This window comes from Mirounga angustirostris, unplaced genomic scaffold (assembly GCF_029215605.1).
Source record: "Mirounga angustirostris isolate CCGP_5_RB_7025 unplaced genomic scaffold, mMirAng1.0.hap1 SCAF_7, whole genome shotgun sequence".
In the NCBI taxonomy this organism is placed as follows: Eukaryota; Metazoa; Chordata; class Mammalia; order Carnivora; family Phocidae; genus Mirounga; species Mirounga angustirostris.
In genome coordinates, this window is record NW_026991715.1 from 152,960,870 (window position 1) to 152,983,483 (window position 22,614).

General features: G+C 59.2%; 2 protein-coding genes across 2 annotated transcripts; one reads left to right on the plus strand and one right to left on the minus strand.

Moving 5' to 3' along the window:
* Positions 1–9,999: 9,999 nt before the first annotated feature.
* Positions 10,000–19,751, minus strand: NDUFS6 (NADH:ubiquinone oxidoreductase subunit S6). Its single transcript, XM_045863817.2, has 4 exons — positions 19,539–19,751; positions 18,825–18,878; positions 10,964–11,086; positions 10,000–10,170 (listed from the first exon to the last, which is right to left on the minus strand). Exons 1-4 carry the CDS (start codon positions 19,713–19,715, stop codon positions 10,105–10,107), a joined length of 420 nt encoding a protein of 139 aa, XP_045719773.2. The 5' UTR covers positions 19,716–19,751; the 3' UTR covers positions 10,000–10,104.
* Positions 19,752–21,948: 2,197 nt separating this feature from the next.
* MRPL36 (mitochondrial ribosomal protein L36) lies at positions 21,949–22,287 on the plus strand. The gene has a single exon (XM_045863828.3). It carries the CDS (start codon positions 21,949–21,951, stop codon positions 22,285–22,287), a length of 339 nt encoding a protein of 112 aa, XP_045719784.1.
* Positions 22,288–22,614: the final 327 nt, after the last annotated feature.

Genomic DNA, 22,614 nt, shown 5'->3' on the forward strand with positions numbered 1-22,614 from the left:
ACATGGGGAAGCTCCCCAGGAGCGAAAGGCACCTGCGCTGGGCTCTGGGCCATGACCATCCTGGGGGGAGCTGTCCGCACTCTGGCCCTGGATGCGGAGGGGACACGGTTCCTCGCCGAGGAACTATGGCAACCACGTGCGCACTGAGGACCATGTGGTTCTCCAAACGTGCCACGAAGTGCACAGTCTGAAGCAGAGGCTGCGTGCCCCCAGAGCTCAGGCAGGGCCACCGCTCGCCTCCCCTCCCGTGGCTTCCTCTGGGGGCCGATGCTCCTGAGGCATGACTGACGTCCCCAAGCCTCTCCTTGATTGCAAACGTCCCGAGTGTCACGATCAAACCGCTGTCTGCAGAGAGTGGCCACGAATTCCACCCCCGGCCCTGCTGTCTCATCGCCGGCATGACTCCTGGTGCCCTGTCGGCTCACCTAACCTCAGTGGCCCCCACATCCAGATCCGGTGCGGTCCTTGCTGCCCACGGACACAGTGCACAGACATACTGTGTCCTGCCCCTTCCCCTTGTCCACGCCCGCCGGGCACTGGGCTCTGAGCTTCCAGATGCGCCACAATGTCCACAGCTCCCCTAAGAGGAGGTCTGAATCGCCTGCGTGCTATAGATGAGGACATGGGGCAACTGTCACAACCGGTCACTAGCAAGCCAGGGCTGGAGGCCAGCTCGAACCAACCGCAACAGCCGCGCTCTGCCCTGGGGCCGTGTCTCCTCCAGGTCCTGGTCGGGACCTCCCTGCCTGGTCAGATGGGTGGACATCCAGCAGGCGGTGGATACTCGGGCCAAATAGCCGCGGGCCATGCGTGCCCTGAGGGCTCCTGGCCAGGAAACGCCCTGCCGCACCTCTGCCCGCTGTCGGGATCCACGCACACAAAGCCCGCGGGGAGGCCACGCACGCCCCACGTGACCAGAGCCACGGAGTACGCCCCAGGCTGTGGGCTCGCTGCCCTCACGCTGTCCGCGAGGCTCAAAACCGGCTCTCTCCACTGGAGTCTCTAAATTGGGAGAATGCCAGAAATCCCCCAAGAGAAAGTTCAAACAAGAAAAACATAATTATTGTGGGTCAGGAAAGAGTTTACGGGGCATGAGACGGTCCCAGAGCGTGCAGTCGGCCAGTCCAGGCACTTGTCAGTGTGGGGCCCGCGGCGTCCACCCGTCCTGCCCGTGTCCTGAGGCTGGTGTGCCACAGGACAGTCCCCGAAGCAGATCGTCTACATGCAGATTAAGTTGTTAAAAGTCTCCTAATCCATATTTTATAGGAGCTGGTGCATTTGGAGAGCGAGCAACTGAAAGGTAACCGGGTTAGACACCATCATCTTAAGTTATAAATAACTGCCCAAAAACAAATTCAAAATCTCCCCGCGTCTAATAACTTAGTACCATGGCACTAACACGGGCCTCTGAGGAGCCAAGGCAGCTCCGCGCCCGCGCAGGGAGCCCAGGCCCCTCCTCAGAGCAGACACCCTGACGGCCAGTCCCACCTGCCTCCGCGCCCGCCCCGCAGGGGGGTCCTCCCTCGCTCCGGGGCTCCTGGCCAATCACCCGAGGGGTTGGGAAGCCACCTCAGACGTGGTGCACCTGGGAGGCCGTGCCCCCTGCACACCTGCCACCCACGTGGCCGCAGAGCCCGTGGCTGGGCGGGGCGCTGCAGTGCCGCTGGGCCTCTGCAGGGAACGCGGTCTGCGGACCTGCCCACAAGCTCGCCGGCCAGCGAAGCGGGAGGTCCTGCTGATGGCCTCCTGCTGGGGACACGCAGAAGAGGGGGCTCCTGTGGGACAGTGGCCCTCAGGTGTTCTGTCCACCAAACGGAGCTAGGACTCCACAGGCGGGTCTCCCAAACATCCCTCCCCTTTCCTGGGCCAGGTCCGGGCGGCAGCATCATGCCCGCAAGGTCCCGGCCTCCCTGACACAGCTCTGGCCGGTGCGGGCTCAATGGGCTCAATGGGCCGCCCGCCTGGACCAGCCGCCACGGCTGTGCACCACTGCCCTCTGCTGGACAGGCCAGGGTGCGCGGCGGCTGGGCAGGGGCTGGCCGTGCCCACACTCAGGGTCCCAGCGTGCTCCCCAGGCCACCCAGCAGCTGGTGGCCATGCCGCAAGCCTCCCCTGCTCCTGCCCTTTAGGGGAAGCAGCGGGTGCACTCCTCTCGGCAGGCTGCATTCCAGGTCCCGCTGACAGGCATTGCCCCCCTGCCGAGGCTGGCACAGGGCGGGTGCCTCCTGGACCCTCAAGCAGGCGAGCCCCCAGCCTGGCCCCCGTCGGGGCGCTTCCTGATGTAGGCAAAGCTCTTTCCTCCACTCAAGGGCCAAGGACGACACTCTGCCCCACGGCTGCAGGCGTTGCCCTTGCAGGCGGGCCCCATCCGCGCCGAGGAGCCGTGAACAGAGCACGCTGCTCCGCTCAGGGAAGACGGGCTCTCCGGCGGCTTGGAGGTTCTTTCTTCATCCTCTCTAGAAACCGCTAACCACAAACGTCTTCTTTTTAAATTTTATTACAATGTATTCAAATAAGTTCTCAAGGATCACAGTGTAACGCAGACAGTTCTCACTGTTAGACTTTGAGGGGACAGAAGGCAGGACAGCCGTGACGTGGACCCAGGTAAAAATCTGAAAGTAGTTTCTCCACATAAAAAAAAAATCTCTTCAGAGTCCAAGAAAATACAGTTGTTTCTGGATTTCCTCACTTCTGATCCACAAAAGGAGAGGAGGTGAGGAAGGGGCTCCTGTCCCGGGCAGGACCAGGCTGCCACCTCCGAGCCCCCACTGCCACGGCCCCCGGAGTCGGCCAGGGGAGGACCCCAAGACGCGAGCCAGCTCCGTCCCTCTGCCCCTCCGGTGACCACCAGCCTGGCTCATGTCGGTGATTCCTACCAGGGGGCCCTTTCCTGACCCCCAACATCTAGTCACTCGGCGTCCTCTGTCTTCCTTGTCCTTCCCCATCAGTCCGTTCCTGAAACGTCTGGTGGCCTCAGTCCCCTCCCCTGGACCAGAGGGCGTCGGTGGTGTGGGTGCCCCCTCCCCTGGCCGAGCAGGACAGCGGCTCAGCACAGGCGAGTCGGGCAGAGGCACCCCCTCGGGTCTGGCCATGGCACACCAGCTCTTCGGAGCCCACTCTGACTTTGCGTGGGATGCTTGGCCTCCACATCCCACCCATTGCTGGGCCTTAAGGACGTCAGCACCCTATCCCCTACGGAGAAACAAGGTGCAGCAAACCCCCAAAGAAGTCGGGGGGCACTGGCCCCCAAGGTGGGCTCCCAGGCCGAGGGTGCTGTCCCGCTGGTGTCGAGACGTGGTGGTCCTGGGTCCGCTGGGCGGGCAAAGTGTCCCCAGGTCCCTGTGCCGCTCCCACATCAGCTGTGAGCCAGACCCACGCCATGTGACACCTGGACCGGCCCGCCCTGGGAAACACTTCCGTCCCCACACAGCGTCTTCTGTTAAGTGTGGCCGTTTCCCACAACACGGTGCACGTCTCAGACGGCGGCTTTGCCCAGTGTCGGGAGGCGGCAGCCACGAGTGGACGCGGTTTTTGCGTCCCAGTCTGAAAGCCGCCAGCCCGTGTCTGGACGGGGAGTGGAGAATGGCGGGGCGCGCCGGCCCGGACGTGCTCTGCGTGACATCGCCCCCCACCCCTCGTCCCGGGCATGGCTGATTTCTCGGAGGAAATTTAAATTAGGTGGGATAGAGATTCACTTTGCTCTTCAAAACTTGCCCGTGGTCAGCCGGCTCTGAGGTCCTCCTGGTCCTGCTGGGCCCGAGGACACGCGCACACGTGTGATCGCCGCAGTTCAGCTGCGGCAAAGCCAGGAAGGACGCGGCTCCCATGGCCTCCGCCTGCCCCTGGCAAAATCACCCTCTTCGTGTCTAAACTGTTGCTTCGCTTTTGCAGATGCGCCTTGTGACTGGGGAGTCGGGACCTACACTTTGGGCCACCTCTTCCCATGAGGTTCACGGGACAGCGGCAGAACTCGTCACCAGCGGCTTCGGAGTTGGGCCAGACCCGGGCTCCCTCCCTGGGAGGCGCCGAGGGCGCAGGTGGGCAGCGAGGGCGCAGGTGCCAAGGGCGCAGGGGGGCGGCAAGGGTACAGGGTGCCTGGCCCCTGCGCCCTGGCAAAAGCAGCTGCACATGCTCCCCACCGTCGGAGGAGGCTGGTCCAACACATCTTGACCCGCCTGGGAGACCACGGCCCCTGGGCCCCATCAGCCGGGACAGCTGCACACGGGTGGGCAGGTAGGGGGGCGGTTTCCAGGGGGCGGCCCAGGCCCTGGGCGTGGAGGCCAACTCAGCCTCGCTCGGGCGCCTGTGAAAGCAGGTGACCGCTGTGGGGAGCTGTGGCCGGGCTCCCGTGGAGCCGCGGGCGAGCCCCTCCTGCCGGCATCGGTCAGGTCAGAACCCCTCGCAGCCACGGGCTCCAGAAGGAAGACCCGCGGGGCCGCCAGGGGCTGCCTCCCCACCAACACCGCCCAGCCATTCTCCGTTCTCCTCAGCCGTATCAGCTGCTGGGGGACCCAGGCCTTCACCCCAGGAAGTCTGAGGGCTCTCTGGCCTTGTCCGTTGCCTTACTGGCCATCAGTGACCCCGACTGGGCACGGAATGGCACTGATGGCCGGGGGCTCTCAGCTGCGGCGAGCTGGGTCCTCGTGCTCACCGGGCCGACCCCCGCCAGGCCTGCCAGGTGGGGACCCGAGTGCAACATGTGGAACCCACGGAGCCCAAGGCCACAGGAATGAGAAGCACATGTTCCCAATGTGCCCCGGAGCCTGACAACAGGGGGCTGGTTCTCTTCCCATCCCAGCCCCCGGGGCCCGTGGACTGGCCACCAATCGGGGACACCTGCCCCCTGGAGGATGGTGCAGATGCCTGCCAGGGGCAAGGCAGAGGCCGGGGGAGCAGGGACAGCCGCCACCCCTAAAATGACTGCCACTCCCGTGAGGGCGACCCTGAGGCCCTGGCTGGTCGCCTTGCAGGAGGGGCCCAAGCAAGGCGTCCAGCGTTGGTCTCAGAGCTAGTGAGAGGCACCTCCATCAGGCCAGTGGGAGGGATTCCACGCATGGCCTTCCTCCCTGCCTCCATGGCCCCTGGACCCAGCGGCCCCGTGTGTGAGCAAAGCCGAGCCCGGGTGGGATTTCTCCTTCCTGGTGGGGCGGCAGGGGCCCAGGCCGCACACTGGGCAGCTCTGACCAACACGCCCGCAGACCTCAGCGCCAGGCCGTCTGGTCTGGCCCCCACCAGCCGAGCCGCTCACCAAAGCCCAGGCATCGCCAGTCCCCAACCCCATGTCCTTCCTCTGCAGGAGGCAGCCACGTGCTTTCCCTGCTCCTCCTAAGTGCCCCGGAGAACACGGGTGCTGCACGCACAGCAGAGTGCAGAGGACTGCGAGAGGAGCCACGGACGTGCTGCCGAGTGGCTGGGTCCCGCTTCGCCTCACGGGCCCCCGACACAGGGCTGAAGGAGCTCCGAAGGCCAAGCCTGCGCATAGAAACACAAGCCTGTGCTCTCCCACCGGAAAGCGGGGACGCATGCGGACTGCAGGGTGGACTGCAGGGCGGACAGCAAGACGGACAGCGAGGCGGACAGCTAAGCGACTAAAGTCTGCCAGCATTAACCGGGGGCCCGTGCAATCTGGAGAATGGAGCAGAAGGCTCCCCCCGGGGCAGGAACAGGGCCGCGGGACCGGCTGGCAGGACAGTGGTCTGCAGGAAATGAGGCCTGGCTGCTGACCAGACCAGCAGAGCCCTGGGGGGTGGGGGAGGGCGGCCGTTCAGAGCTCTGTCCCCAGCTGGCATGCTCCCGCGGACTGTGAGGGGCTCACAGGGAGGGCTCCCCTTCTCAGTGACAGCCATCCTTCACAGGCCACTGGGAGATGCCACCCGGCAGCCAGGGTGCCCATGTCCACAGGATGGTCGAGATCGGGGACAGGGCCAAACTGTCAGAAGCCAAGTACGTGATGCTGAGTGAGGAGCGTCTCCCTGGAGCTCCCTGAGGTTACAGCCCTTCTCTTTTTGCAGGGAGGGGGGTGTCTAATGTTCCCCTCGTGGGCTGTGCTGAGAGCTGTGTCTTCAGCCTGGAGGCCGTGGGGGCCGTGGGGGCCATGGGTCGGGGCGTGCTTTCAGAAGGACAAGGGCCTCCTACAGGCAGGGCCTCAACGAGGGCTGTGAGTCCTCCTGGTGATGTCACTCCTGACCGTGGGCAGACAGGCGTCACGGGGTGACCACGCAGCGGGGACACAGCCTGTAAGTGGAGCTTACTGACTTGCTTGTGGAAAACCAGCCATCGTGACACATTCCCTCTTCATAAAAGCCCAGTGCTTGTAATGTTTGCTTTTCCTTTCAGTGACCCCCAAGGAGTTAAGTTAGCATAGGTGGCTGAGTGTGGGGAGCAGGGCAGGGCTGAGAGCCAGCTCCCCTGAGGTCGTGGAGGGTCAGGACTCAGCCGCACAGTAAGGAGGCCCTAGAGCTGCACCTGGGGCGGGCCATCCTGTTTCCGCACCTGCCGGACAGGGAGGCCCGCGGGAAGGGCCGCGAGGTGCACCACTGTGCTTTCACTGAACTCACGGACAGAACTGGGCCTTAGGGCGTCCTGAGGACACAGGTCCCCTGCGAAGCGCCTCAGAAGCCGCGTTCCTCCTGAGCTGAAAGGAGGGAGCCACCCCAAACGAAGCCTCGCACCTCAGGCGGGGATCTCAAATGCTCCTCTGTGCATCTGGTCCATCTGATGAAATCTGTATCTGGATGTTCCCACTTTAATAGGTTTTTGTTTGCTTCATCTGATTGCAGAAACAGTGATTTCTATTTTTATGTCTCAAGATTCACTGGGACACGAAAACATGGCGTTTTTACCTTCTTATGCAAATTCCTCAGGTTTGTGTGTTTATTCAGAAAGCTTTCTCATAAAGAGGTGAACCCCCACTTCTTTTGTGGCTCCCTGTGGGGACAAGCCATCCCTCTGCGCACACACTGAGCTGAAACCTTGCGAGGTGGCAGGTGGTGGTGCCGAGTCATCGGCCTGCAGGGCTGTGTCCTGCCGCCCACCTGACTCTTCCGGAGGGCGGGCTGCTGCTGGATGTCCGGTGGGCAAAGTCTAGTGAGCACGGTGCAGAAGTTGGTGTGGCCAAAATAAGAAAAGCAAAACAGACCTGAAAGCAAAATGTTCTACTAGAGACGAACATAATCGCTTCATAATTTTAAGAGGTCCAATTCAGTGAAAAGGCCATTTTCAGTCTGAGGAAACGGACGGCAGAGCCCCAGACGTCCTTCTTTAAAAAGGGAAACAAGAAAGAAGAGACAGAACTTGGTGGAGGAGCACCCGAACCCACATCTGGGGGCAGCTCCCACCAGCCACGCCACGCCGGCCCGAGGGTGTCAGCCCCTGCAAGCCAGGGTGCTCAGAGCAGCCAGCCACGAAACGGACCGTCAAGCAAGTCTCAACCAACAGATTTCAAAGGATGGAATCATACAGAACATGTTCTCAGACTAGGCTACAAATTGCTAAGAGCAGAATATTCCCTAATAATTACACGCTTATATTTAGAACTGAAGAGTAATGACAAACCATGAGAGACGATGGACTCTGAGAAACAAACTGAGGGTTCTAGAGGGGAGGGGGGTGGGAGGATGGGTTAGCCTGGTGGTGGGTATTGAGGAGGGCACATTCTGCATGGAGCACTGGGTGTTATGCACAAACAATGAATCATGGAACACTTCATCTAAAACTAATGATGTAATGCACGGTGATTAACATAACAATAAAAAACTTAAAAAAATAAAACTGAAAAGTAATGAAAATACAACCCATCAGAACAAGGCAGTGTGGCTAAAGCAGAGATTAGGGTGAACTTCATAGCATTAAATACTCATGAGAAGAGGAATGCTGAAATTCAACGCAGTAAAACCACCACCTCGAGAAGTTAGGAGAACTTCAAAATAAACAGCAAGAACATAGAAATCAAAGGTAATGGACAGAAGTTAATCAAACAAAAACCAAAAATACAGCCAAGCAGATGGACAAACCAAAGACTGCTAAGGGGTCAATGAACCTCTGAAGAGATGCAGCCAGAAAAAAAAACGAAAAAGGCACACTAACCCCTCAGGAGGGGAAGCCAATGCAGATCGTGAAGCGCCGACAAGATGTCAAGAAAGCACTCTCAACAGCTTTACGCCAGGACCTGTGAAAATCTAGGTAAAACGGCTAGACATCAAGAAAAAAAATACAAGGCACCAAAACTGGCTCAAGGAGAAACGCGACTGCGTAGCTCACAGGAAATCAAACCTTCCTGCCACAGCGCCAGGCCCGCAGGGCTCTCTTGAGCACCCCCTCAGTCAGTCATTGCAATCTTGCGCCTTCTCTTCCAGAGAGCCGAGAACCTGAGGGCTCCCCACCCAGCTCCAGGGGCGCAAACCCTGACACCAAGACCCAGGACAGAGAAAAGGAAATGCTCAAAAAGCCTCATCCAAGCCTAAACGTAGATGCGGAAGCCCCAAACCACATGAGGCCCCATAGGAAAAGGATTCCAGACCAGGAGCAAGTGGGGCCTCTCCAGGCAAAGGAATGGTTTCACTTTAGAAAATCAGAGTAATTCACAATGTCACATATTTAATGGAAAAAGCATCACCTTCCAACAGATGGAGAAAGCGTTTGGTAGAACTCCACATCCACTCAAGGTTAAAATCATGGCCAATAGGACAGAAGTCCCATCTGCAACCAGCAACTCGGCCAGGGGACCCCTCCCACGGGTGTCCCAGCTCTCTGCCGCCCTCCAGCCCCCGCAGGTCCAGGCGTGTGCTGGTCAGGGCTGCTCCCCTGGCAGGCCCCACGCCACTCAGATGCAGCTCAGACAGGGCTCTGCAGCTCCTGAACACCAAGGCCGCGTGACGTCCCTCCTGTGTTCATCCTGCTCCTGACCAGACCACCAGCCCCTTCCAGCTCCCCCCACACTGACCCCGGGGTCACTTGGCCCCTTTCCCCCACCCTACGCCCCTCCTCTGACACTAGCTCAGAGGCACTTCTGCTGGAAGAGCCTCATGAGGACCCACTGTGCGCCCCCAAGTGTGCCCAGAGTGTGAACTGGGGCACACAATCGGCAGGCCTCACCCACCGCCTCGCCTTGCCCCCGAGGCCTGGGCTGGCCCCACAAGGGGTCCAGGAGGGGCTCTGCACTCTCCGTGCCCACGAACCATTCCCCTCAGGATGGGTGACTGTTCTAGGCTAGTGATGCTCTTCACTGTCTCCAGCTCCTAGGAATGAAAAGTTGCATGTCGTTCTGATAACGCCTCCATCAGGTAATCTGTTCTTTCATCTGGAAGCTCAAGTAGTTTTCTCCAGACCCTATAGTTTGGAGCTTACAATTCTTTTAGAATCAGAATATCCGTAGCTGTGTCCTCACCAGTCTTGCTGGGATGTTGGCGTGGCCCGTGCAGGTTTCCCTCCAGCTCCCTTCCCTCCTTGGGTTAAGAGCGCCTCACCTCGTGTTGCCCCATCACTGCCTCCCCCTGGACCCCACGTACCGCGTGTCAGGGCTCGCAGGCATTCTACCCAGCCTCCTTTCCCTTCCCTCCAAAGTCCTACTGTTACTCTTCTGTTACCTTACTGCTGTTAACTACACAGATTACCCTGAATCTGGCCTGCATGGGACTGTTAATACAGATGCTTCCCGGGCTTTAAGATTCTGCGTTTCACCCGAAACAAGAGGACAGAAGGGAAGTGTCACTGCAGGTAAGTGGTAGGGGGGTGGGGAGCACATGCTTTCGGAGCACGAAGCCTGAGCCCAGCCAGCCCCTGGGAGAGCCTTAAGCTTGATGAACCTCCGTTCTGCAGAATCAGAGCAGTCCTTCTCCCCCCCCGTCCCTGAGCAACCGAGTGTGGTCGCACGGAGCAAGGACATGCTGCAGAAGGGCTGGCACGCGCCCCGGAGGGGGACCCCGCTTTGGTCTGCACCTGTAAGTGCACCTTCATTTCCCAACGTCGGTTCTCTGAAAGAAACAAGCACGTGGCTCGCCATCCGGGATGACAACACCATTTATTCGGCACCGGCAAGAGGCTCTGTTGTATGTTCACGCCGGGCGGCCCGCACGCATGGCCCCCGGGACCACGATGCACGTCGTGCTAGTGATGCTGATGCCTGAACTGCAGTCCACAGTAGCCACACGTCCCCGTCTTTGTTTCCTTGTCCTGAAAGGATTCGAGAAGAAAGATCTCACATTTCCATATTCTGCTTCCATCTAAACACGTTTAGACATCAGACAGGAAAGTGTGCACAGAATTTGAAATACAATCTTAACTAGACACGGCTGAAATCCTGGGGTCGTGCCAGAACTGAGAACCGTCGCGGCACCAGGCCTGGGTCTGACACTCGCTGGCAGCCGCGGGCGGTGGCCTGAACCCCGGCTCCGGCCCCAGAACATGTGGTCATCTCAAAGGACTGCCGCAAGGACAAGTCTTCTGGCCTTAGCTCAGTGCCCGTCTACTCCCCTGGCCCAGGAGGGTCGAGGTTTCACCCTGAGCCCAGAATTCAACGGACTGGAGCAGGTGGAGCGCTGCGCAGAGGCCTGCCGCCCCCAGGCCAGGGTCTGGTCCGGGCATGCTCAGGCCACTAGCAGACGGGGCGCTGGGGTGCTGCTGACTTCTCGCCCCTGTGTTCATGCCGCGGCACGCCTGAGCCTCAGCCCCTGCTTGCCCCTCTGCTCGAACGTCCCGGGCCCTCCCCTCTCCAAGGCTCTGTGGGTGCAGACTCCAAAAGGAGGTTCCAGGAAGACTGAGCCCGCGTGTGTGGAAGGAACTGGACAGTCCGTGCTGGTAACACTAAGTATGTCCCAGAGCACCTCACGGCACGTCCCAGTGGAAAGGGTGCCCTTCACACAGTCCCTACTGCGTGGTCTGTAGGAAAGGTCAGAGCCAGCACCGCAAGGGGCCACACGCAACGGGACAGCTTAGACCAGGGCAGCAAGGACAGGTGACACGGTACCAGGTTTATGTACACTTTCGGGTGGCCGAGAGCCCCCCCACCGCCATCGCACGCAATCACACGATCTCCAACCTCACTCACGGGCTGCTCAGCTATCAAATCGATGGCAAAGTTTTCATTCACCTGGAATGAGACGAAAGGAAAACCTCATGTAGCCAAGGACAAAAGCTGGATAACTTCCTGGAATTTAAGCTTATGTGGACAATGCCCCCGACTCTCAGGTCTATTCCAGCACAGGCACATCCCGTACGTTCTCGTCTATTATTGCTGCGGATCGTCAAACCACACGCATAACACACGCATACACACGCACATGTAACTTTCCATTTGGATGCAGTGTCACACTTACAGAAACCGTGCAGAAACCGGACCACACACACTCCTCCCTGGCCTGGACCTAACGCGCAGACCAGACCCCTCGCACTGGACCCACGCCTCGCTCCGCCTGCTGGGACACGTGAGGAGGAGTGACACGGAGACGGGCGCCCAGGGCTGACTGTCCCGGCCAGCAGAGGCCCCTCCGCGGTCACAGGGGCAAGGAGGCTCTGGCAGACGCCCACGGCCACAGCCACACCTAACAGGACAATACGGGACAACCCGGGACACTGGAGGGACGACGGGGCTGCAACTGCGGGGACCGAAACCCAACAAATATGCTGAAATCTGTGATTTCGCAGATTTTAAAATTCAATAAACACCTCGCCATAGGGAATGACCTCATTTTAAAAACTGGTAAACAAAAGGAAAGAATCGATATTCCTTCTACTTCCTTCAGGCTAACCAAAGTGCCCTTCCGCAAGTGGGACGCCAGCATCGCCCTCAGCCCCGTGCGGAGACGCTCGGCCACCGCCCCGGGACCCTGCACCACACCTCGATGGAAGCGCCCTAAGCCGCCATGCAGTGACCTCAGCACAGAGGACCCCAGTCGGACCTGACGAGTCGGACCTGACGGAGCTGCTACAGCCAACCCTGTTTCCACACCCCAGGAACGAAGGCACCAACCCCACGAAGGGCCCAGCTGTGGGCGACTCCACAGGAGAAAATGACCCGGGTCCTTTGACAGGTGAGTTCCAAGGAGGTGAAGGAAGAGCTTGTATGTGTCTGGGGGGAGGGGGCGACACCTAAAAGTTAGAAGAAACACAGACACTTCAGCAACTGCAGCGCATGAAGCTTATCTGTATTCTGAGTCAAAAAATTTCTTTACTATGACACAATCAAGGATATTTACCGCCCATTAGATTAACGATTGCTGTAATCTCCAGTGTGATACTGATGCTCTAGTCACGTTAGCACCTCCTGGGGATCCGTACGCACGGGGGAACTCGATGCAACGGAACCATGTCGGCGACCTACTTCACGATGGCTGGCGTTGGCGGGGAGCAGGGTGTGGGTGGATCCGAGCAGAAGCCAGCACGGCTGCCTTGGGAAGTCTCCTGGTTGGTAACCACTGGATCAGAATGCGCTCACAGGACGACCATGATTCTATCCCCTCCACTTCGTGGACTCTGTTTTGTTAAACAGCAACTCAAACATCCTGGCTGGGCAAATATTGTGTCTTACAACGAGCTACTGTGGCAAAAGGGACCCAGGCCAGGAGACCCGTCTCACTTGTATGTGACCCGCCGTGAACCAGGCACTCAGAGCCATCTCTGGCCAAGGCCAAGGAGACCAAGCTCCTGAGGCTGGGCAAGCTGGGAAAGTAAAGCATCCGTGTGTGTGTGTGTGCATGTGCGTGTGTGGAGGGAAAGGCCCCCAACGTGCCCCACAGCACAGTTATGGGGCCAACTCCCGTGTCCCACCATGGGGGGCCAGCCCACACCACAGGCTGCAGCTTCTCGCCCCGGAGAGCCACGCAAATCCAGGAAGGACATCCAGAGGCGTTTCCCTGCTCCAACAGCCTGTGCTCCCCAAAGCCGTCCGCAGCAATCAGTCATGCTCTGACCACGCTCTGAGCCGTCAGCAGAGAGAGCTTTGTGTCCCACACTCGGGCTCCCAAGGAGCAGCTCGCTTGATAGCACCTCAGACCTAGGGTCACCATCAACCTACCCAGGGTGGAAAACAACGGCAAGACCACATCTGGGAAGTCACCCGCTTCTGGAAGCTGGAGGGTCATCTGACTGCAGCACACGGTACGGGATGAATGCCATCAGAGGGGGAACGTCGCACTTCCTGGCAGGCGTCCCTGCAGCTATGACGGGGAGTGACGCCGCGTGCAAACAAGACGGGAAGCGGAGGCTACACACAGAGAAGTAAGCGCTGCCCAGGCTACTCTGCCATCTGCTTGGTGAGAACCAACCTCAGCGCTGTGCGTACCTAACAGTGAGAACTGCCATGCGGGGCAGTCCTGGCCACCGGGGCCCAGCCGGGTGCCTGCCCTGCGTGCCCAGAGCCCCACCTCCACGGAGAGGCCCATCTTAGAGAAGACAAGGAAACAAGGATCGGGCATGGATCAATCTTTACAAATAAAGGGGGGCTGGGACATCTGAATTTCAATAAAACCTGGAAATAAGTTAGAAAGGCACAGTCAACCTAAGTTCACAGTTTTTCTAAAGCCAGCAGACTCCATCCAGAGGACACGCGACCCAGCGTGGCCCAGGCCCTTACTCTTCCGCAGAAACAGATGGCCTCGCCTGCCATCAACACAGAGGATGCCCCAGACCCACAGAATGTGGACATTCTGGGAAAATTTAATTATTTTTAAAAAGGTTTATAGCTACGGACCATGATTTTGTGAAGCTGTATTCCCACAGACACAGCGGGAGGATACTGGGAAGTAGGGCTACATTAGAGGCGACAGGCTGCACGCGCCACACGGCCGGGCAGGGAGGCCGGGCTGTCCCACAGGCCCCTCCAAGCACAGTGGCCCCTGCATACGGCCCGGCCACTCCCCTTACACCCGAACCTTACGTGGGCTGCGGACGGAGGGAAGTCCCGCTCCTCTCTGCTGCACACAGAGCCACGCATCACACAAATGAAGCCTCAGGGTGTAACACAGGATGGCGTCTACCTAAGTAACAAACCCCCGGACCCCATCACGGCAGTCAGACCGTCATCTCCCACAGGAAGGGCAGCTGACACCCGAGACTGACACAGGACTGCCCCTGTCACTCAGCTCCAGGGTGACCCTGACCTTCCACGATGAACGTCTAGTTCCCGGGGTTCGGTTCAACCACAGGCGTACGAAAAGCCTGGGAGCCAGCAGGTGTCCAGCAGCCAACTGCAGGTGACAGCTCAGGGCTCCGTCTCGCCGCCCTCACCGAGGAAGGCCATAGAGCACCACCAGACCTCGCGAGGGCGCGAATGCAGACACACGTCACAGCGCCCACGCTCTTGCCTCGGCTGTCAGCACAGTGGGTTTCAGGCAGACGGAGCCACACGTCCTAAACTGTGCCATGGCTGTAGACCGTCCTTGACACACCACCAACGTAACGAATGGGAAATTACCTTTTTATTTATCTCTTGATGGCCAACTGATTCGGGCATAAAGATACTTCGGTTCAAATTCGTTTGTCAGTAAGCTGTTATGTTATTCTAACTCGTGGTTTTGGAAGTGACAGTTCTTATGGAAAGTTCAATCCATCAAACTGAGATCAAATCCATTAAAAGTACAACATAAAATACAGGACTATACAAAATAGTATTAAAACTACACAAAAAGGAAGAATAATCCTAGTTGAGTAACCAACGTTCTGTAGGGTGCTAACCCTGTTCATGGAAATTTACAGAATTAAAATAAAGTAAAAGCCCAATTATTTAGACTATCAGGTATCTTTAATAATAATACCACATTTATATTTAGCTGAACATACGTATATATACACACTATTATAATTTTTCAATCACAATAAAAACTGCGGTTTCATCCAAATTAATTTTTAACACAAATTTGGAGAAAATGCTCAAAAATACCTCCTAGGCTTTTTGTACGGCAGTGTTCGCAGGTGCTCCGGAGGGAGAGGACAAGCACGGACACAGGGAACCGCCAAAGCAAGAGAGGAAGGCACAGACCTCGAGGCTCAGCGCCGCCAGGGCCACCAGTGTCTGAACCTTGGGCTTCAGGAACTCAGTTTCAAGGACTCCCACTGGATCCGAGGGGTAAACAGACTTCTGACAGTCCACGCCCCCCAGGGAAGCCAAAGGTCTGTGGCTCCTAATCACCCGAAGATTTATTTAAAACGCACATGCCTTTACCCCACTCTCACGGCAGAGAGGATGTACTTGGGAAGGGAAACACAGAAGACAAAGTGCCCAGGAAATGCTGAAGAGCCTGCCACCGCGAACACAACTCCCCAGTCTCCAAATACGCCTTAAAAGGCACGTGCTTGCTCCTTCCAGAAGACAACCAGACAGACACAGGAAACCATCCTCGTTAAGCCCTTCACAGAGCAGTGAGGAGGCGGGCCTTGAAAAGAAAGTCCGTGGGGAATTCTACTGAGTGAGTCGCTTAAGGACAGGGCTGCAAACTGGGCGGGGGGCAGGGGGGACTGTGGGCGCAGAGGAGGGAACCCCACCTGGAGGGAGCGGACCCCGAGCTCCACTGCCGCTCAGCAGGAGCCATCTCTCCAAATGTGGGCGGGGCGGCCCCTGGCACTAAGCCCGCGCCTGCTGCCCCCTGCCTGCACCTGAAGCACAGGGACCCTCCTCCCAATCCCCGGGGCAGGACTGCATCCCACTGGCTCGTTCAGCCTTCTCGAGCCTTCCAGACACGCGTGTGTGTGCACGTGCACGTGCGCATACGTGTACCTTCGCGTCACGACGGTTCCGATGGCTGTGTGCTAGGCCGGTGTCAGACGCCAGCCAGCAGGGGATGAGACGCTCAGGGTCGCACTCTGCTCCCCATCCTGGCTAACACCCGAGAAGCTTTCTAAAGCTTCTGCCTGGAGAGCGTGGGCCACCTCAGCGGAGAAGTCACTTCACCAGGAGAGCGGTCTGCTCTGCCACGTCCCAGGAGAAGCAAGGCCGCACGAGCTATGGCTAGCAAGCCCTTCGAGGACACTCTTCACTCCTGGGTGGGCCCCGAAGCCACCGGGCACACACCCGGTCCGCAAGCTCCTCTCTCCAGCACTCGCAGCTCCCGCTTTCCCTCCCCAACATCCCCAGACTCTTCTGAGGTAGACTAGCTTCATGTTATTGCAACAAACACAGCAGGTCACATGGACATCGGCACCACAGGAACCGCCCCTCAGGTCAGTGGTGGTTGGCACCTTCAAGTTGCTACTGAAGAACAAAGGGGCCCAGCGGGGGACCGAGTCATAACCAGACTCGCCTGCCAGCCGTGGGGGGGGTGGGGGGGGATCTAAGACGGGCAGGAAATGTCCAGAGCACCCTCCCTCGGATGGATGCCCACTCCGGGCAGCGGGGGTCACCAGCCCCACCGCTGGCGAGGATATTCCTATGGGGCAGAGCATCACTGCAGAAAGTGGAGGGCAGGGGGGAGCTGTACTCAATGGACCTCGGCCTCCCAGTGTTCTGGGCTCTCTGCCTAATTCTGCATCTTTAAAGCCTACAAATGACGCCTGCCCCAGTCACAGTAACCCAGCAGCAACAGAATAAGGCACGTGCTCGCTGATGGCTCCCTGGGGCAGGGGGGTTCTCTAGTGGCTTGTCTGCTCGGACCCGGCACCCTCAGCCCAGCGAGGTCAGCGACTGAGGCAGGCAGTGCTTGGGGGCTGCACAGATCCGGACGCAGTCAGACAGAGCAACCTGGAGCCATGCTCGAAACCAGATGAGTACACCCAGCTGCGAGGGGACAGAGACAGCACCGCTGTTGTCACTGCTGTCCCCATCACTGCCACTCCCCACTGTGGTCGCTTGTCCACACGAGCTCTTCCACTACAGGACAGGAAAAACGTGTGCCTTTTCGTTTGATGCATATGACCACAAGGTCAATTAAACTATTTCTGTAACTTCAGACGAGTATCTGCTCAGTTCCAGCCCTCTGCCTCGCGGAGGTGGCCCAGGACCATGGCAGGTGGCTTTAAGGCTCCTTGAGGGGTGGGAGCTGGGTGGCCTGTTCTTCAGCACGTGAGTGTCCCCTCTTGGGAAGATCCCGTCACAGGCTCACACAGATTCCTTTGCAGACTATCAGGCATGTCTGGTCAGGAGTGGCCAAGAGCCACACACAGATACTTTCCATTTTTCTCAGCAAAGGCCAGCTCAGCTATCTAGCTTCCCGTTCTTGTTCTTCAGATTAAGCTGAGATTCGGTGGATTTCTTAAAATACAACTAACCAAAACTAGAGAGACAGCAAGATCCATGGCTGTCAGAGGTTGGGGGGAGGAAAGGATGAAGAGGTGGAGCACAATACATTTTTAGGGCAGGGAAACTACTCTGTGTGATACTGTAACAGTGGACACATGACATGAGTTTGTCACAACCCACAGAACGTACACCACAAAGAGTGAACCCCAACATAAACTGCGGACTTGAGCTCATATCAACATCCATCAAGTGTTCAAAGTAATCAATCATAACAAATGCAGCACCCTAATGCAAGATGTTAGTAACGGGCTGCCTGGCAGGAGGTGGGCATAGGGGAACCCTCTGCACATCATGTCCAAGTTTTCAGTACACGTAAAAGTCTTCTAAAACAATGTCTTTGGGAAACCCAAACCGTTTTACAGTACTACTAAATGCCAAATTTTTGTCATAAGAGAATGAAAGCCAGAGGACAACTCATTTACTGACATGCCTTGCACCTTTACAACTTGAAAATCTGCCCCCAGGACACTCACGATGTCAAACAGGAAAAGGCCACAGAGACCCGGAGCCAGGATGGGTTCCGGACCTGGGTGAGCGGACACCTTCAGCTCTGCCTCCTCTGTTCACACTTCACTGGCTTCGCTAATTCTGACTTTGTTCGGTTGGTTTTGGTTTTAAGTTGCTCCCCTTGCCCCTGCTAAGGCAATCAGAAACCAGAAGCCACAGAGTCTCTAGCAGAGAGGAGCTTGGGACAGACTCAGGTGCTTGCTAAAGCATCAGAGTTGCTGAGCTAGGGAGCTGGGGGCCAGGTCGCAGGGGCGACCCTGAGGCTTCAGGACCCATCTGCTCCCCACCTCCCCCCCAGCCACTGAACTCTGTCTCCACCAGCCTGCTCCTACCCCCGACACCCACAAGGCAGAAATGGAAGTAGAAAATGAGAATTTAAGAATGAACTATGTAACCAAGATCAGAGGGGAGGGGAAACACAACTTAAGACACTGAGGAGTAACAAGAAGGCTGACTGAGGGAAGGAGGGGCTCAAGGGGACTATGGAGGACAAAAGGACTCAGAAATGGAAGACCACCCGAACCGACGTGCACGAAGACTGGGGATCTGGCAGCGCGGGTGAGAGAGGAATTAGGAAGAGCACAGGCTCCTGTAGGTGGGGGACACCACTATCAGCATCCTCTCTCCTGCAGTCATGGTGGGACACACCCAATCAGGGCAGGACAGTCCTCCTGCCAGGTTCAGCTCGGGAGTGTCAGTCCCTGTAGGAACACAAGCTCGTCTGTTTGGCAGGAAATAGGAGAAGAATACCCCAAAAGGTGACTGAAAGAGTAATTTTTAAAAGTTGATGTGACTTCCTTTAATCTGAGGGTCTCAGGGGTATAAGGCACAGAAATGGAGAAAAAAGAAAAGGACCACTCCCATTTATACCTAAACCCAGACTACACTTACAAGATGTCATCTTATGTATTTCAGAAGGAAACAAAACAGAACAAATGTAGACACGTAGACATTTCAAAGAAATGCAGAATTCCAGAGCTTCTCGGGGGCTCACAATTTGAGAATTTAAGGCTATATATTAACTTTCACTTCTCATTGGTTCTGTAAAGGTTTTATGAAAGCCTACCTCTCTTTTACTAGATCTCTCGCTTACCTCTTTCTGACGACCCACAAACCGAATTTTCCTATAGTCTTTATCATCATAAACCTGGAAGAAAAAAAAAAGACCATATGTGATTTTTGCAGCCTAACTCTGAAAGACGTCACTTACTATCAACAGTAAACATTACAGCGAAGTGTTTTCCTGAACATTCTGGCCCCTCGTGCCAAACACAGGAGCGACAGAGGATGGCTGCGTAACCAGGGGCGTACTTGGGCAAGACGCCACGGTGAGAAGGGGCAACAACGCGAACGGCAGGTAGCAAGGAGCAGCTGGCAAGGGCAGAGACGCAGCAGGGCAGGAGTGGCACCCCGACTTCCTCCCCAGACGGCAGTTCAAAGCCCTGCTGGGCGACGCCGTGACGCCTGCCGGCTTCTGCCTACAGTTCAGCACCGCCTTGCGCTTCAGGCGAGATGCTACGACCACCACTCGGCACCGCGCAGGTGCGAGTCGCGCGGCGGGCTCCGCTCGGCAGCGGGCGGAAGCCGAGGGCCGGTGCGCCCTCACTGCCGCCGGTCGGAGCCGGAGACCCGACACGCCTCGAGCCGGGCCTGCGGCGGGGCTGGCACAGGATCCGGCCTGCGAGGCACGGCGCGAGGCCGCCGCGTCCCCGGGAGCCCTGCCCACCGGCCAGCGCGTCCCCCGGCCGCAGGCACCGGAGGCACGGGGAGCCGAGGTGGAGGGCGGCCTCCACGCCGCGGCAGTTACCTGCCCGGTGTGCGTAATCTTCTCCCCGGCCGGCGACGTCCGCGCCGCCAAACACCTGGCGCCCCGGGGCGGGCTCAGCGCCGCCGTGCCGCTCCGGCCCAGCAGCCGGCAGAAGGTCACTGCCGCCGCCATCTTGCGGGCTGACCCCTGACCCGGCGCACCGGCACGCCGACGCATGCGCACAGCTCCGCGGGGCCCTCGCGGCCGGGACTTAGAGCGCTTGGGAGAGTCGCGCACGCGCGGTGCGCGCGGGCTAGCGCAGCCCCGCAGGTGCCGCGGCTGGGCTGGGGCTCAGTTAGGAAAAGGCGGGAGATTTTACGCGCAACGTTAGCACTTAGCAGCTGTTGGGTGATTCCTACCTGGGGCAGGACGGGGGAGGATGGAAAATGAAGGTGCACTTTTCACATTCGATGGTAACAATCATGGGGGGTTACATAGAGAATGTTTTTATTGGTGAAGGGTCCTTGCCTAGAGCGAACTGTAAGTCCATTCACGTTGCGCAGGGCGCACTTCTGTGTGGCCATGGGGACGGCATGTTTTGGGGTTTCTGCAGCAGAGCTCCACTGAAGCAGCCAGTAAAGCACAGTCAATGTCCTCCCCCATGCAGATCAGCCCCGAAGGCCCCCTGCTCTAGAGCACACCTGGGCGGACTCCGGCTCGCTGTCGCGGCGCTTCCCTCCCCGAACTGCCTACGCGTTAATAGACCGGTCAGGCGGGTCAGTCACGCGGGGCCGGCGCCCAGATGGACAAGGGCGGTGGGTATGGGGGGTAGACTCAGAGCTGGGTGACCCCCCAGGAGCCGAATGCACCCACAGCCTGGACTCCAGGAGGTGGAGGTGATGAGAGACTAGATGCACTGAAAACCTCTCGGGACGGAAGGATGCCCACAGACGGGTACCCACAGGCAGGCCCGAAGCTCACCTGGGCAGGTGTCGTGGTGGGGCGTGCAGGTGGACCGTCGTCAGCAGGTCGCCTTCGTGCACGGACAGCAGATGGGTGGGTTCGCGACACATACACGGAACGGCAGGTGTACTGAGTTCATTGTGGGCTCTGGCGGTGGGTAGATGCGGGCTCGCCGGAATCTTTGAGCTTTTATTGGAATGTTTCATAATAAAAGGTTGGAGGGGGAAACAAGATACTTAACTGCAACTAGTTAGGACGACTGCTTATCTCCACTGCTTCCCTGGGCCTTGCCTCCTTTCCCCCAGGATGTCCGCTTAATACAAACAGTGAGTTCTTGTAGATTTTGTTTTGACTTCAGTATTCGTCTGTTTTCTAAAAATGGCTAGTTGGGGGCACCTGGGTGGCTCGGTCGTTGGGCGTCTGCCTTCGGCTCAGGTCATGATCCCAGGGTCCCGGGATCGAGCCCCGCACCGGGCTCCCTGCTCGGCGGGGAGCCTGCTTCTCCCTCTCCCGCTCCCCCTGCTTGTGTTCCTGCTCTCGCTGTGTCTCTCTCTGTCAAATAAATTTAAAAAATCTTTAAAAAAAAAGTAAAAATGTCTAGTTGGTTGTGACTTCCTTTGCATCCTAGACATCTACTTCCGTTCCCATGTTGACATTCTCCAAAATCACTGGCACCCTGCGGCGGGAAGGCGTCCCGGGCGGAGGTCGCAGGCGCGCGGGTGACCCCGCCTCGGCGCCCGGCGCCCTGGGGACGGCCACGTGATCTGCCGCCATCTTTCTTTCTGGCGGACACTCCGGGCGGCGGCGGCGTCCCGCCCCATCGCGCAGGCGCTAGCGAGGCGCGCTGCCGGCCGCCGTGGTCGCCGTCTCAGGTCGGGGTCCCGGGGGTGGCGAGGGGCGGGCGCCGGGGAGGCAGCTGGTGCGGGCCTCGGGGGTCCCTGGGCGCGCCCCGGACCCCGCCGCCGAGAAGGGCCGCGTCCGTGCTGTGGCCTGCCGGCGGGCACGCGCGGGGCCGGCGCTTCCCGCCGCGGCCCCGGCCCTCCGAGCCCCCGGGGGCCGGGGCTGCAGGGCGCGGGCGGAGGGGCGGGGGCGCGCGGGGTGGGGTGGGGTGGGGGTGGGGCTGAGGCCCCGGTCCTCCGAGCCCCCCGGGGGCCGGGGCTGCAGGGCGCGGGCGGAGGGGCGGGGGCGCGCGGGGTGGGGTGGGGGTGGGGCTGAGGCGGGGGCCCGAATGCCGGCGGAGGGGCGGGGGCGCGCGGGGGGCGCGCGGCCGGCGCTTCCCGCCGCGGCCCCGGCCCTCCGAGCCCCCCGGGGGCCGGGGCTGCAGGGCGCGGGCGGAGGGGCGGGGGCGCGCGGGGGGGGGTGGGGGTGGGGCTGAGGCGGGGGCCCGAATGCCGGCGGAGGGGCGGGGGCGCGCGGGGGCGCGCGGGGTGGAGCCTGTGGGCAAGGCCCTCCGCCGTGCGCGGGGACTCAAGGCGTGCTCCCCTGTCCCCCGCAGACCCGGCGCAGCATGGCATCCGTGCTCGTGACGAGGCTGCTGGCGTCCGCCCTGAGCCCTCTGCTCCGGCGGGGGCCCCCCCCGGCGCTGCCCCGCGCGCTCTCCACTGCCCTGCCCGGACCCCTTCGCGCTGCAGGTGCCGCTGGCGCGAAGCCCGGGGCGTGGGGGCCCGCGGGGCTGCGCGGCCACCGGCTGCCCGGCCTGCCGCTGCCCGGCCTGCAGCTTGCCCTGGGGTTCAAGACCAAGGGCGTCATCAAGGAGCGCTGCAGGGACTGCTACCGGGTGAAGAGGCGCGGGCGCTGGTTCGTCTACTGCAGAGCGAACCCAAAGCACAAGCAGAGACAGATGTAGTTCCCGTCACTAAAGGAACGTGCCACTTCCTTGGGGAAAGGCCCCTCCTACCGAAAGAAAAATAAAATGTAAACACTGCCTAATCTCGGCGACCCTCAGGTCTTCTCTGCCCTACTGCCAGGGCACCCACCTCCCGTCGCAGCCCAGGCATCAGCTAGACCAGCAGTGCCCGAATGGGAACCGCATCCTTCCTATCTTCCGTGCAGGCTGGAGGGCAGAAGGCAAGGCAGGGAGAGCTGATCTTGCCCCCGAGGTCAGAATGCAACCCCGTTGGGAAGAACCAGATTCCCTGGCAAGGACGGTCCCGCGAGGCCGAGCTCAGCCTGG

Excerpts from the sequence above, each read along its gene's own strand:
- NDUFS6 (XM_045863817.2), bottom strand. The coding sequence starts at position 19,715 with ATGCGTCGGCGTGCCGGTGCGCCGGGTCAGGGGTCAGCCCGCAAGATG. Across the intron at positions 18,879-19,538 it reads AGATTACGCACACCGGGCAG|GTTTATGATGATAAAGACTA; the intron begins GTAACTGCCGCG and ends TTTTTCTTCCAG. Across the intron at positions 11,087-18,824 it reads TTGTGGGTCGTCAGAAAGAG|GTGAATGAAAACTTTGCCAT; the intron begins GTAAGCGAGAGA and ends GTCTCATTCCAG.
- MRPL36 (XM_045863828.3), top strand. The coding sequence starts at position 21,949 with ATGGCATCCGTGCTCGTGACGAGGCTGCTGGCGTCCGCCCTGAGCCCT.